We start from the raw sequence: 13,685 nt of genomic DNA on the forward strand, positions 1-13,685 counted from the left end.
TCAGCTCACATGATACGTTCCGCCCTCACCTACGGAAGTCAGTGGCTTCTCCTCCCTGATAGAGTCCCTTTTCGGTGACTTAAAATAAAATGAAATACATATTATTTTCTGTCGCCTGCTAAACTACCAGGTAAGATATTGTTTGATATCATTATTATTATATTTTTTTACTTTCAAGTTTTCCCAGTAAGTCCAGCGGACAGATGTGTTTTTAGCCGACAAGCTAATCCTGCTGGAGGGTTTTTACCTCAGCACCGATTCATTTCTGTCGGCAGGATCTGGGAACATAATTTTAATATTTCTACACTAAACAGGTAATATATTTAAAAAGGTGAGTATGATTTATATTTACTAATTTTTTATGTGGCTGACATTTAATCCGCTTTGTTGTTGTTTTAGTCCAGAATGGCTCACAGTGCCAGGAGAGACTCCCCGGAGCTCCCAGACTTGTCTCTGCTGAAGAGGCTGGTCAGAGATCAGCTCATCTACCTGCTGGAACAGGTGGGAACCAGATCCACACAACGCTACACCTGTGGGCTCATCTGAATGCCACCTGACATTGGTCTACAGGTGTATCCTCTAGTTTTGCTAAGATGGAATAACAGCATTTACCTTCATTGTTTTTTAGAAATAAGAATTGGGGAGGCAGATCATTCTCTATTACCATCTAACATAGAAAGTACTCCTGGGTCAATGTGAGCTTCTGTGCTTTCTGTGTCTCTGCTCTGTCTTCTCTAAGCCCCAGTGGGTCGAGGCAGATGAGCGTTCACACTGAGCCTGGTTCTGGTTCTGCTGGAGGTTCTCCTCCTTGTTAAAGGGGAGTTTTCCTCTCCACTGTCGCTTCATGCATGCTCAGTATGAGGGATTGCTGCAAAGCCATCAACAATGCAGACGACTGTCCACTGTGGCTCTACGCTCTTTCAGGAGGAGTGAATGCTGCTTGGAGAGACTTGGATGCATCCTGCTGGGTTTCCTTAGAGAGGAAACTTTCTGACCAACCTGGAGGATCTGATGGAGTCTGACTTTGGAAAGAGACTTAAGAAGACATGTTATGAATTGGCGCTATATAAAAACCATTAAATTGAATAGAATTGCTCAAATTAGAATGTGTTTTGATTTTCTGCAAGCCATACAGGTTCAAAACTATACATATCGGGCTCAGGTTTAAACACAACATAGTCTAATCTGGTCAAATGTGTTTAAACTACTCGCTTTCTGTAGCCATTCTCAAACTGCTGGCATCATTCTGGCTTAATGTTTGACCCCTTTCCTTCACAGAATTGTTAGATTTCATTTAAAGTTCATTTCAATGGCATTGGGGTCAGTGCTATTACACAAACCCTACTGTATTCAATCCCAAATGAGTTCGGGTTCATTGTGCTGCTGGAACACACCGCTGAGTCCAGATCTCAGCTGTCTATCTGAGGATTAGAGATGAAGTTGAAGAAAGTGGAGTTAGTTCGCTGTCTTCATACTACAATCCGATTTATGCAATGCAGCGTTACCACTGGGAGCTGAACAGCCGCCACGACATGAAACCGCCACTGCTATGCTTGACAGTTAGAACTGTGTCCTTAGGTGTGAAATTGTCAACCTGACTCTTCCAGAGAGAGATTTCCATGGGCCAGTATGGCTGATTAGAGGTCAAGTTGAAGATTTTGTTGCTTGTCCTTCATCTTCATTAGTCTCTCTGTTTTGTGAGATGCACCAATATCAAACTGGACCCCAGCATGATGCTGCTACCTCCATCTTCTTAGGTTTGGAAGCCTTGCCTTCACGCCTCCAAACACACGGCATGACATCGGTCTAAAAACAGCTCTTTGATTCATCCACAGGGATTAGGGTATGGCTGGACGATATAGAAAAAAAGCATATTGTTTAAATAGAAATCACATTGATTGATATCGATAATTATCAACAAAACATAGATTTTACGTGCAGCCCTGGCCATTTTATACTGTCGCTTAATGACCATTTTTAAAATTGGTTGGTAAATGAATTCAAACTCAACCCTTTATTCAATCAACCAAAACTACAAGTTTTTTAAAAAGAAAAAAGGAACGCTCTCAGAACTCTTTGAAGGGGTTGATCGGTTGGGAGAATGTGATGACTGTAATATTAACGTACATTACTAGAATGCAAAAGGAAGGAAAAATGTTATTTTATTGAACTTTTTATTTACCCTTTTTTTCTATCATCGATATATATTGTTATTGAATTATCGTCCAGCCCTGCATTCGGGTTAGATTTCAGGTTGATTGTGGAGCAGGTGCTTGGTGTTGGTACATGCTAATGTGAAACATGCTAACCTTCTGTTATCCACACTGATCCTTTTTGTTTTCACACAGTTGCCGGGGAAGAAGGACCTGTTCATTGATTCGGACTTGATGAGTCCACTGGATCGAATTGCAAATGTTTCGATATTAAAGGTAAACCGTGTTTGCTTCTATTTTGTCTCAGTGCAAACAGCTCGTGGTTCCAATACTTTCAACACGTTTGATTTGTCCCGTTTTGCAGCAACATGAAGTCGACAAACTTTACAAAGTGGAGTACAAACCTATAAGCAGCATCTCAGATCAGTGAGTCCTTATTAATTATGTAAAAAGGTTTTTTATACCTGGATGTGTTATCTGACTTCATCACAACTTTTACAGGCTCTGCTTTCTGATTCGACCACGAATACAAACCGTAAAGTGGATTTGTGGTAAGTAAAGTGGATTGTTTTGTCTCGCCTCACCAGCATAGAGTCTTTTTTACAACCTGCTCCCGTTCTGCATGTAATATATCTGTTGTATATAGATATATCCAACCGTAGCCCTTATAAAGGCCACTGTGTGGACATTTGACAAATTAAGGACTGCAAACTTAGAAAAGTATTAAATTAACAAGTTTGACTCATCTTGCCTAAGTATTTTTTATTCATGATCTATTCTCCCTCTTCTCAGATGTGGTCAATGCAGACAAGGCAGCAGGAAAATACAGACGATACAAGATCATTTTCACCCCCCAAAAGGCACGTCCTCCTCTGCTGCAAGAGTCAAACCCACGTTTGGCTCCTGTGACGCCAACGTTGTTCAGATTTAATGGATTACCACCAGTTTATATGCTTATTAGCCAAAGCACCTCATCTGACTTTTCCATTCAAATCTGAGCAGTTCTGCTCCGACCAGTTATAACCGGGTTTAATCTAATTAATTTTAAATGAGCATATAATCCCGTTTTAATCATTTCAGTTCAGTTATTGAAGGGAAAATCAGTACAGCTGTGATCCAGTTTAATGTAATTCATTAAACATATGTTCTGTGGAGTAGGACTGCTACGATAATCAATTAATCGCATGATTAATTACAATAAGGGCAATAATTTCCGTTTTCCCCCTCTAAGTTTCCCTCTCCTCTCTCTGAGACTGGATAACAAAAGGTTTCAGTGCGATGCATCGGTGTCTGCTCCCCCCTTCCTTCTCGTTTCCTCAGTGTAGAAGGGGTTAAAACTTGTTTTAGGCACAAGCTTAAAGTGTAGCACGAGAGGGAGAGCCAGAGAAACGGTACTTAGAAAAGAAAATGGAAAGCCGAACACGACCGCTGGAGGGTGGGAGTTTTTTGGATTTAAGCTAAATGACGTCGGCTAACTGCTTAATTTATCTTCGCCGTTATGTTGAGAGGATATGCTCGTTATTATGCCGTTATTATATTAGTAGAAAAAGGTCTCCAAATGACAATATTATGGTACATTGCAATCATTTTTAGGAAGGTTTATCGTTGAGTAAATTGTTTTATTGTGACTGGCCTACTGTAAAGTTCTATTGAGTTATATAAAAAACTATTTAAATTGTTAGATGTTAAATTCACCCATTTTAATCTGATTTGATATTTCTAGGTGGTATTTGGTTATTTGTCGGTTTACTTTTTTGTAGAGTTTAGCTGTTTTTGCTTGAGTGAATTGCAAATTTCTGTTGGTTTAAAGGTGCTTTATTGATAAGCTCCATTTAAACAAGTCCTGTCCAGTTCTGTGACACCATCTGGTCCAGTGTAAAATGATTTCTAAGTTTGTTTAGATTGTGTGAATGTCGTCGTTTACCCGCCGCCTTTCTCCTTCCTGTTCAGTTCTACGCCTGTGAGGCGGTGCTGGAGGAGCAGGGCATCTTTGGTGGTCAGTTTCTCTCTGCTGCTGCTTTGATTTATTAACGGTCAGCAGTGAAAGGCGACTGAGAGCGCTGAAGTTGTGTCTGTCCTCCTGCAGATGTGACCACGGATGAATGGGCTTTCTACCTCCTTCCACTGGACGATGACATCATCAGTCTGGAGCTTCCCGAGTTCTTCAGAGACAACTTCCTGGTACGTTGGGGGTTTTAACAACTGGGTGATAAATCGAATTAACCGATTCATTTGAATTTAAAATGTATGAAGATTCAGTTTTTGGAAAATCTGGATTTTATTTAGGAAATTATCTCATTGAGCTTCCATGAAATCAACAGCAGCAATGCTGGATGTATGTTTAGGAAAATATATTGTCAAAATATTGTAAAGAGGAACCATAATACCATAATACAAGGCACTTTATTTAATTAATACAAATTTTTAAAGTTAGTTTTGAAGTTACACAAGTGAAGTGAAGCCTGTTAGCTCATTGCATAAAACCACCAGCAGCAAAGATTTTGTTATATTTTCATTGTTTACAGCGGCAGGGCGGCCATCTTGTTTTACCAGCATTATTTCACAGCTTGTATTTAATTGTACTTCCAGACGAAATGCTTGACATAAAAACAAGTTTTTCAAATAATATCTTTAGTTTCATTTTGTGAAACGAAAAGGAGGTTTAAAAAAAAAAAAACGATTAATCGGATTTGGTCTAATAAAATCTGAGATTTTAGTTTTATGCCATATCGTCCAGCCCCACTACCTCAGAGCGCCTGTAAAAGACTCTACATGCATGTTTGGAAAAGTACACAATTTAAGTATTTTTTTTTTAAAATAATCCGAATAAGAATCAAAAAATAAGATGGATATTAAAAAAAATATTTCCAGGCTTCATTTATTGTCTCATTATTTAAGCTTTATCTGTCCGTCTGTCGTCCAACCATCCGTTGGTTTGTCCTTCTGTCTTCTTCTCAGTCAGTTCTATGGTGTAATCCTCTATTTATACTTAAAGTTGGACTAAAAAAAGGAATATTGACTTGAACATTGTGTAGGAACTCTGTATAAGCTAATTTCCTTACCTATCCTAGATTTTCTACATGTTATTTTTGGGTTTATTCTGGTTTATCGTTTTATTTATTTATTTATTTGTTTGTGGACAGTTTTTGTTTAATGCGTTTTAGTCTTTTTTTCCTGCTGATTATGTTCCAGATGCTTTAAAGCAAATTGTTTGGTGTAAAGAACATAAAGATTAGGAGTTTTGAAGACTCACGCCTCAGATTTAGTCAGCACGGAGGGAAAAATAAACATTAAACACATTTTTAAAAATGTAGCATGTGAAGATACGTTACCTTTTGAGGTTATCCACTCAGAATGACTTGAGATGAACAACAACAACCCTTTTAGCTCATGAGCTTCTTCTTCCTGCAGGCAGGAGACCAGCGATGGGTGAGAACTGCTGGCAGTGCTCTACACCTCCTTCACTCCCTCTTCGGGCCGTTCTCCAAGGTCTACGGGATCGGACGTTGTTCTAAGGTCCAGAAAGTTATAAAAAATAAAAAAGTTTGACTTTCAGATCCTGTGGCTTTCTCTGTGTTGACTCATCTGTTGCTGATTTTTCCGTCCCTAGATGACCTACGAGTCGTGGCGGGAGCAGGTAGAAGAGGGAGATCAAAAGCCTCGGCTGGCTGAAATCGGGAATGTTTTTCTCATCGATCGCGGTGAGAAACAATCGGAGTGGATCCAGGCTGCGCTGTGCTTAGTCTCTCCACTCTAACATCACTCTTGTCTTTAACAGATGTGGACTTTGTCACTCCCTTATGCTCACAAGTCGTCTACGAGGGGCTGGTGGACGATATATTTAGGATCAAATGTGGTGGGTATCGCTTCGTTCGGTCAACTGAGGCTCAATGAAGGAATATTTTTTACATCCTGTCGGTTTAAAAGAAAAAAAGAGTTAAAAAACAGTTTCCTACAGACCAAAATAATTAAAATTACCCAGCAGTATGTTCAGATTACATATCCCTCAACTTCTAACCTCACATTTAAAAACAAAAGCTTAAATGTCGTTAGTGCGACAGAAACTTGTTTGTTTGAAGTTTAACATGAAAACACAAATGGAAGAGAAATCTTCACGGGAGAACATGCAAACTGCATGCAGAAAGACACCAGGCTGGGATTTGGACCTGGCTGCAACAGTGCCACCATGCAACCCCAGCATAAAAAGCTTGTTGAAATGGATTAACCACATTTCCAACGTATTTTAGATTTAAATTGTTTCACACCAGCAGTGAGTTTAAACAGATAAACAGCTTCTTATCTGGTAATTACATTTTACTGCGTCGGAGCAAAGATGCTCTGAGTGTTAAGAAAGAAAGAAAGAAAGGAAGATTATCCCTTAAAGTTCCTGCAGAAACTTACTGAGTCAAGTTGGGATTTAAAAAAAATGCATAAAATCAAAAAGTTCCTCTGATTCCTCAAACATTTAAGTGGAAATAAAAAAGCAGGATTTGCTCAGGATAAAAATTAAGTTATTAACACTTTATTAATGTTTTTTTGCTTTTAATTGAATCAAGTTTGGCATTACTGACTGAATCCTGGCAAACCAAAGCCTGTTTATTATCCATTAGTGCGACTCTTTCTGCAGTTTCATGTCTGCATCTTGTTCTGCAGGATGCGTGGAGTTCGGAACCGATGTCACCTCCTCTGACAAGAGTATAAAAGTCATGCTGAACTCCCAGGATAAGGTAGGCCGGGCGCCGGAGCCGTCCGTCCGTCCGCTGTTTTCAGGCCCGAAGCTCAACGTTTGTCCGTTTCTCGCAGGTGTTTAACGAAATCCGAAACGAGCATTTCTCCAACGTCTTCGGCTTCCTCAGCCAGAAAGCCAGGAACCTCCAGATTGCGTATGACGTGAGTAAATGTTAGGACCGTAGCTCAGGTGGCTGACGGAGTGGACGGTCTTAATCTTCCTCCCGTCTCTGAATCCTGCAGAAGAGACAAGGGATGGACATAAAGCAGATGAAGGCGTTTGTGTCTGAGGAGCTGAAGGGTTTAAAGCAGGAGCACCGGCTGCTTACCCTACGTGAGCGTCACCTGCCACAGATTATCACACGCTGTGTGGAAATGAGCCACGCTGCAGCTCCTCACGGCGGTCTCTCTTTCAGACATCAGCGCCAGCGAGTCGATTATGAAGAAGAAAACAAAGCAGGATTTCCAGGAGCTGTTGAAGACCGAGCACTGTAAGACGAACACGTCCTCGCTTTAGATCCGGTTCCTGTCTCTTAGTTCAGCTTCATGGAGGCTTTTCTCTGGGCTGCGACGGAAACTTTATCTTCACTTAGAAATTCAGATTTTACTTCTTAGATTTTACACACAATTAAATGTGATTATGTTCATTTTTATGCCTGATGATGTCTCAGATACAGCCAGATTTTTTTTATTTTGTATTCCATTTGTGTTGATTTTACATGTTCTGACTTCACTTGTTTGCTTCATGCTCAATCAATCAATCAATCAATCAATCAATCAATCAATCAATCAATCAATCAATCAATCAACCAACCAACCAACCAATCAATCAATCAATTAACTAATCAATCAATCAATCAATCAATCAATCAATCAATTAATGCTCTTCCTGAGGAATTTTGCTACCAAACTAAGCTACAAATGACTTCTTTTTAGTTCTGCAACAATAAAGCTGTGAAAATAAGACAAAAAAAGCTCCTGAAACTATTTTTAAACTAGTAATTGCTTTGATCATCCTCTTCTGCTTTGTGCACACCGGCTTCCATGCCGCAGAGACACTACGTCTCAGTCGGACCTTCCTGGCTGGATAAAAGCATTAGACGCGGCTGCTACCTTATTTTGTTCCTTGGTTGTCCTCCCAGCCTGCTTGTCCACACGCGGCGCCTCTTTTCTCATTTGTGACCTTTAAGTCATCTATAATTGTAAAGCAGAGATGCATGTTTTGTTTTGTGCTTCATTATTTATCACGAGCAGATCATGGCTGCAGGTTGGTAGTATACTGACGCTCTTGTGTTCCCTCAGGTTTACTTGAAGGATTTGAAATCCGTGAATGTGTTTCCTTCATAGAGGAGCACATCAACAGACAGGTGGGCTTCTCCTGTCACCGGTGTTGGTTGAAAGAAAGGCTCCAGAACCGAGAACCTTCTAAGAAACGCCCCTCTCGTTCTTCTGTCCTCTCTTCTTTGGTCCTTAGGTCTCCATGATTGAAAGCCTCCGGCTGCTGTGCCTTCTGTCGGTCACGGAAAACGGTGAATTCCCGTCTGAGCTTCCTGGCAGACACGTCTGTTTGTTTCAACGTTTTTAAGACGGGCTTGTGACTGCTTCTCTTGCAGGACTCCTGCCGAAAGATTTCAGGTCGTTAAAGGCGCAGTATCTCCAGGTGAGCACACAGATATTAAAACGTGGAGTCAAAAGAAAAGTGTGAACGGCAAAGATGCAGTGATGTGTGTGAGAAGGAAGCTGCTTCACGTGTGATTTCCTGCCAGCAGACACACAAACGGCAAACCTGAGGACCCGCGCTGATCACGCGGTTCCGTGTTTGACCCGTTCTGTTTTCTCTGTCTGAACCCATCAGAGCTACGGAGCGGACCATCTGCTCACGTTCTCCAACCTGAAGCAGCTGGGGCTGCTGGTGGAGCAGCAGCCGGGGGAGACGCTCACCGTTATGGAGAGCAAAGTGGGCAAACTGGTCAATGACAGGACTGCAGGTAAAACGGTTCTACAAACTCACATTTAAAAAGTTTTAGAAACATGAATAATGCGCTTTTCTTTCACTGTTGCATACAGCATGAACCACATATTGCTGTTTTTTCTTTCTTGGCTCCATTGAAGCTGTAGAAACTCAGATTTTCCTGAGTTTCAGGTTGCAGCACATTCTGAAAAGAGCTGTTTTGTCTGTTAGGTGTTTCTGGGTCATTGTGACATGGAGGATAAAATAATCACAAGGAATCTCAGGGTTTTCTTTTGGTTGTTTTAGTTTGTGAGCTCTTCAGAATCCTCTACCGCTGGCCAGTCCGGTGTGCAGAGTGTTTTCTTTTGTTTTTTATGTGAAAACTGCCTAGATTTCCTTGACCTGATACAACCCATTCCTCTGAGCCCAGAGATGCTAACGTTGCTTCTGGACAAGGTTGACACAAGGCAAAGGTGCCTAAGCCCAGTCCTCCAAAGGTCCTATCCTGCAACTTAGATGCTTCCTTTTCCAACACGCCTGAACCAAAAAGCTATTTTTCTTTCTTCTTTAGTGTTTAACAGCTAATTAAATTCACTCTGTTGCGTTACCGCCTCTTTAACACTCAGCCAACCTCATTTAAGTTTCTATTAAATAATCCCGTCACCTTTATACCATAACCCTCCACCCACCCTCCTCTTCTTCACACCTCAGGGTCTCCGCTGCTGACAGACTTCCCTGCTTGTTGAGCCATCTGAGCCTAATTATGCTCTTCCTCCCATACGTAATCTCCACAGTTTGATCCTTGTGACAGAAACTACAGCAACCGGTGGGTGCCTTCCAGTTAGATTTGAGATGAATTCAGCTGTGTGAGCCCAGTTCATAACCTGCTAACCTACTCCCTTGTGTTCAACCACACCCACGCTATCCTGAGCCCAGAATAAATGCCAGCCCTTATCTGATGGTACCAGAGTCGACCCGCCTCCTTAATTACACTCTTCCCTTTGCATTAGTTGCTGAGGCCCATTCTGCCGCCATCAACAGTGCTGCCAACTCTACTGCATATAACCTCAGTCCATCTGTAGCTCACCTCCCATATGCTAATAGAAAATCCAGGATTACTATTGCAGCCCCAGTATCACCAGTCTGAAGGTCTGTGGAATGATCTGTATATACTATTTTCCTACAACCATTATAATTCCCGTCTATATGACTGTAGCAATGGCTGAATGTTCTTATTAGCTTTGCAGAGGCTTGGTGTCGAAGCGTCCGTTTGATTCAGGTGTGCTGGGAAAGAATGCATATATTAGCTCTTGAGGACTGGAGTTGGGCACCCCTGACACGAGGCTTATTTTATTCACAGTAAGGTTTAGTAAAACCGTAAAGTTTCCCAAAAGTGATTCTTCGTCCATGTGGTTCTGTGAGCTTTTGATCACAAATGGGTCCTAAAAGATCCAAGATCTCAGCTGTTCATCATAGGCATTAGACTCCTTAACTGTGCTTTAATTGACTTAAATTATGGACTGCTGAGAGATAAATATGGAAATTCCTCTTTTTTTTCTTGTAACATTGGTAATTGTTGTCAATCGAATGATCATCTGTTCTTCATAGAGGTTGTAGCAGGCCTGAGGTGCAGGCATGAATGAACGTTTGACGACTAATTGAGGAAATTTGATGAAATGAATCATAAGAGAAGCTGTGGTTCAAACTCTGCCAAAATTACTCTTTTCTCCCATATATCTTTATTGCATTTTTCTAATATTATTAACGCTACTGGAAGATGTGTAGAAAAGTATTTTTTATTTTTGTGTAGGAAAACTGACTGACGCCTTTTCTTCTCTGGCCAAGAAGAGCAATTTTAGAGCCTTGAGTCGAAAGCTCAACCTGGTAAAGAACAACGATCCTCTCCACTGTTTTACGGCTTCATGGTGTGGGCAGCTAACTTTTCCTGTCTATCGTAGAGAAACTGGACTTTTCTAACTATATTTTTTGGTAAAGGTACCAAAGTCAGATGAAGAATATGACCTACGCGTTCCTCGAGACATGGCCTATATCTTCAGCGGCGCCTACGTCCCCCTAAGCTGCAAACTTATTGAGCAGGTGAGTCCTCTCCTTCCTCCGGATGGGAGTTTTCACCACATGGAAACCAAAATCATTTTCCTGTTCTCTTTGGTTTTTGCACAGGTGTTGGAGCGAGACGGCTGGACGGGCCTGGAAGAAGTAACCAGGCTGATAAATGGGCATGAGTTTGCTGTTACAGGTTAGATCGCTGGGAAATTTCCTCTAATCCAAAATGTTTAAAAGCTGTGAGTGCAACAACATTAATTTGAGCTTCTTTTCTTTTTTAAAGCTGCCTAAATTTTATTTTTCTGTCCCATTTCAGGCAGCAGCGGAGCTGATTTTAAGCCTAAGAGCGACGCTCAGCGGATCATTCTGGTCATGTTCCTCGGTGGATGCACCTTCTCTGAGATTTCAGCACTCCGTTTTCTGGGAAAAGAGAAAGGTGAACATAAATGATCGAAAAGTAACTGGGAATGCTTTTAACAGAACATTGGTTTTAAAAGAGAGGTAGAAATCATCACTGTTTCCTTTTTATAAATCTTGTAATAACACTTTTTTTTGACAAAATAGTGTATTTAAATTTTCTTATAGGCCTAATGTACCACTGTTCAACACATTACGTCTCCAAGTAAATATTTAAATGCGTCATTTTTTAAATAAAACATTAAATATGAACATTAATTCATTAAATACTTGACTGACTCATATGTTGAAATAATTTATTTCTTACAGAAATAAATGTGACACTAATTCAACAAATTGTACATTCAATATTTGTTGAAACTTTTTTAATCATTTAAGAATTTTTTTTCAGTAATTATTACACTAGCCTTTGTTGCAGCATGCCATGAATTTATCTTGCTTGTCAGCCTTACCCATCAAAGGATGTAGGCGGAGCTAAAAGCGCTATAGAGAAGGTGATTGGTCTGCAGTTGCTTTACTGTGGACCAATCAGATGTTAATCTATGGTGACAGTGTAATTTAGCAGACTATAAAATACTTAAATACTGAATTAATTATGAGTTAAACACATAATGAAACCAGACATTTATTAATTACATTAAATATTTGTATATTTAATACACTGTTGACACATTCAAATTGCTAAAAATATATTTTTACTTATTTATATATTTATCAAAATTCATTATATATTTTAATGTTTATTAACGTCTTTTCTCATAAATTGAAGTGTGGCACTTTTAGCCATGGATATGAATACACTGAACAATTTGTTCTTTATCATTTTTGTTATTTTCCATATGTTAATTGCTTAACTAGTTATTGTTGCTTTCATTTACAGGCTTTGTGTAATTAAGATCTTATAATTAGAAAAATATGTCCAATTTTTTTAAAGACTTGGGGACATTTTTTCCATGTTGTCATATTGTTGTTTAAAGTTGGCATAAGTGAAATAATATCCTGCCTCAGGCCCCTTAAATTATCTGGGGGCTTCCAAGAATGCTTGAGTTTTCACACAGAGCATGGCTCAAGTAAAGGATAATGCCTGACGAGGCGTCCTTTATCAGAACTTAATGGAAACCGCGGAGGCATAAACCATCCATTAATTTCTGATAATGGACATATTGAAGGGCATTATCCTGCTTTTATCATGGTCACTTACAAAATAAATTAATATTAAATCAGTTATTAATATTTTAATGTTTAAAATTAGTTTTTCACAAGTTCCCAGGGAACTATTTAATATCTCTCGTTGTGACGCATTGCCAGCGTCAACTGACTTGTCCTTACCAGCTAACATTTGAGCCAGCGCAATAATTTAGAACAATCAGGCAATTTGACTGGAACTTTTATTTATAGGCGTCCTAAACTACTTTTTAACAGACACCCTGCAACCAATCAGAATTGAGTATACACTCAGACCTTTGTATAAAAGCTGACATTTGTTTATACAGAATGAGAATTGCTTAATAGACTTCAAATGGTTTAAAATCTAAGTATGTTTAAGCTTCACAAGTACTGGCAAATGTTTTTTTTTTGTTTTGTTTTGTAAACGTACAATGAAAAATCTTACAATTATAATTGAATGCTATTAGTTAAATATTTTCTGCATGTTAAAGAATATTTGCTAATGTTCTGTGGTTCTTTTTGAAACCTTTGTACCCCGAACCAATGAAACTAAGCTCATTCTTCCAAACCAGTTTTGAAATGCTGCTGTTCTCGGCTAGCGGGCGGTAGGCTTGACAGGCAGTCGGCCACCAAATCAAATTCTTCTTAAGCCCCCAGATAATCTTGGGGCGGCCCTGTCACATTTAACTGTAGCTTTGATGGAGGAAAATAAAACACGTAATCATTAAAACTACTGTTGTCTTTTCCAGGTTATAAATTCATTGTGGTAACAACTGCAATCACAAACAGTTCGAGGCTCCTGGAGGCTCTGCTGGACAACCACGTATAAAGCCTGAGGACATTGACTGGAAAAAGACACATTCCTGCTGCCTCACGTCACACATCCCTTTCAGCTCTGAATGTTTGCTCATGCTTTGTCACCTTCATTAACAGAACTGTAAAAAAATGTATAAAGCGAATAAATGTGTGTTTTTTTTTAAACATGTCTGTTATTTTTCTTTATTAAGCTGCATTTTCAATCCGCTGTCTGTTAACCAGTCTGATTATGGCAGAAACACGCCACACCCTCCATAGAAGTATTGTGTGTGATTGTTTTCACATGGGCGTATGCCGAACCAGTTAGAGGGTGGGCGGTGAATAGAAGAAGCCGCCGGCGGCTGACTCCAGTTTGCAACATTAAGCGCACCCACACCAGGAGCCAATCA

At 39.9% G+C, this 13,685-nt stretch overlaps 1 protein-coding gene across 1 annotated transcript; it reads left to right on the forward strand.

The window, feature by feature from the left end:
* Positions 1 to 4: 4 nt before the first annotated feature.
* Positions 5 to 13,461, forward strand: vps33b (VPS33B late endosome and lysosome associated). Its single transcript, XM_021307656.2, has 25 exons — positions 5 to 130; positions 276 to 314; positions 400 to 501; positions 2,349 to 2,429; positions 2,518 to 2,579; positions 2,655 to 2,704; positions 2,946 to 3,013; positions 4,104 to 4,149; positions 4,240 to 4,334; positions 5,565 to 5,669; positions 5,764 to 5,854; positions 5,932 to 6,009; positions 6,807 to 6,880; positions 6,957 to 7,043; positions 7,125 to 7,215; positions 7,298 to 7,372; positions 8,184 to 8,248; positions 8,356 to 8,410; positions 8,495 to 8,541; positions 8,737 to 8,869; positions 10,643 to 10,716; positions 10,828 to 10,929; positions 11,014 to 11,089; positions 11,213 to 11,332; positions 13,230 to 13,461. The coding sequence occupies exons 3-25, from the start codon at positions 406 to 408 to the stop codon at positions 13,307 to 13,309; spliced, it is 1,851 nt and encodes a 616-aa protein (XP_021163331.2). The 5' UTR covers positions 5 to 130; positions 276 to 314; positions 400 to 405; the 3' UTR covers positions 13,310 to 13,461.
* The last annotated feature ends 224 nt before the right edge of the window (positions 13,462 to 13,685 follow it).

The sequence above is a fragment of the Fundulus heteroclitus genome, chromosome 4 (assembly GCF_011125445.2).
Source record: "Fundulus heteroclitus isolate FHET01 chromosome 4, MU-UCD_Fhet_4.1, whole genome shotgun sequence".
In the NCBI taxonomy this organism is placed as follows: Eukaryota; Metazoa; Chordata; class Actinopteri; order Cyprinodontiformes; family Fundulidae; genus Fundulus; species Fundulus heteroclitus.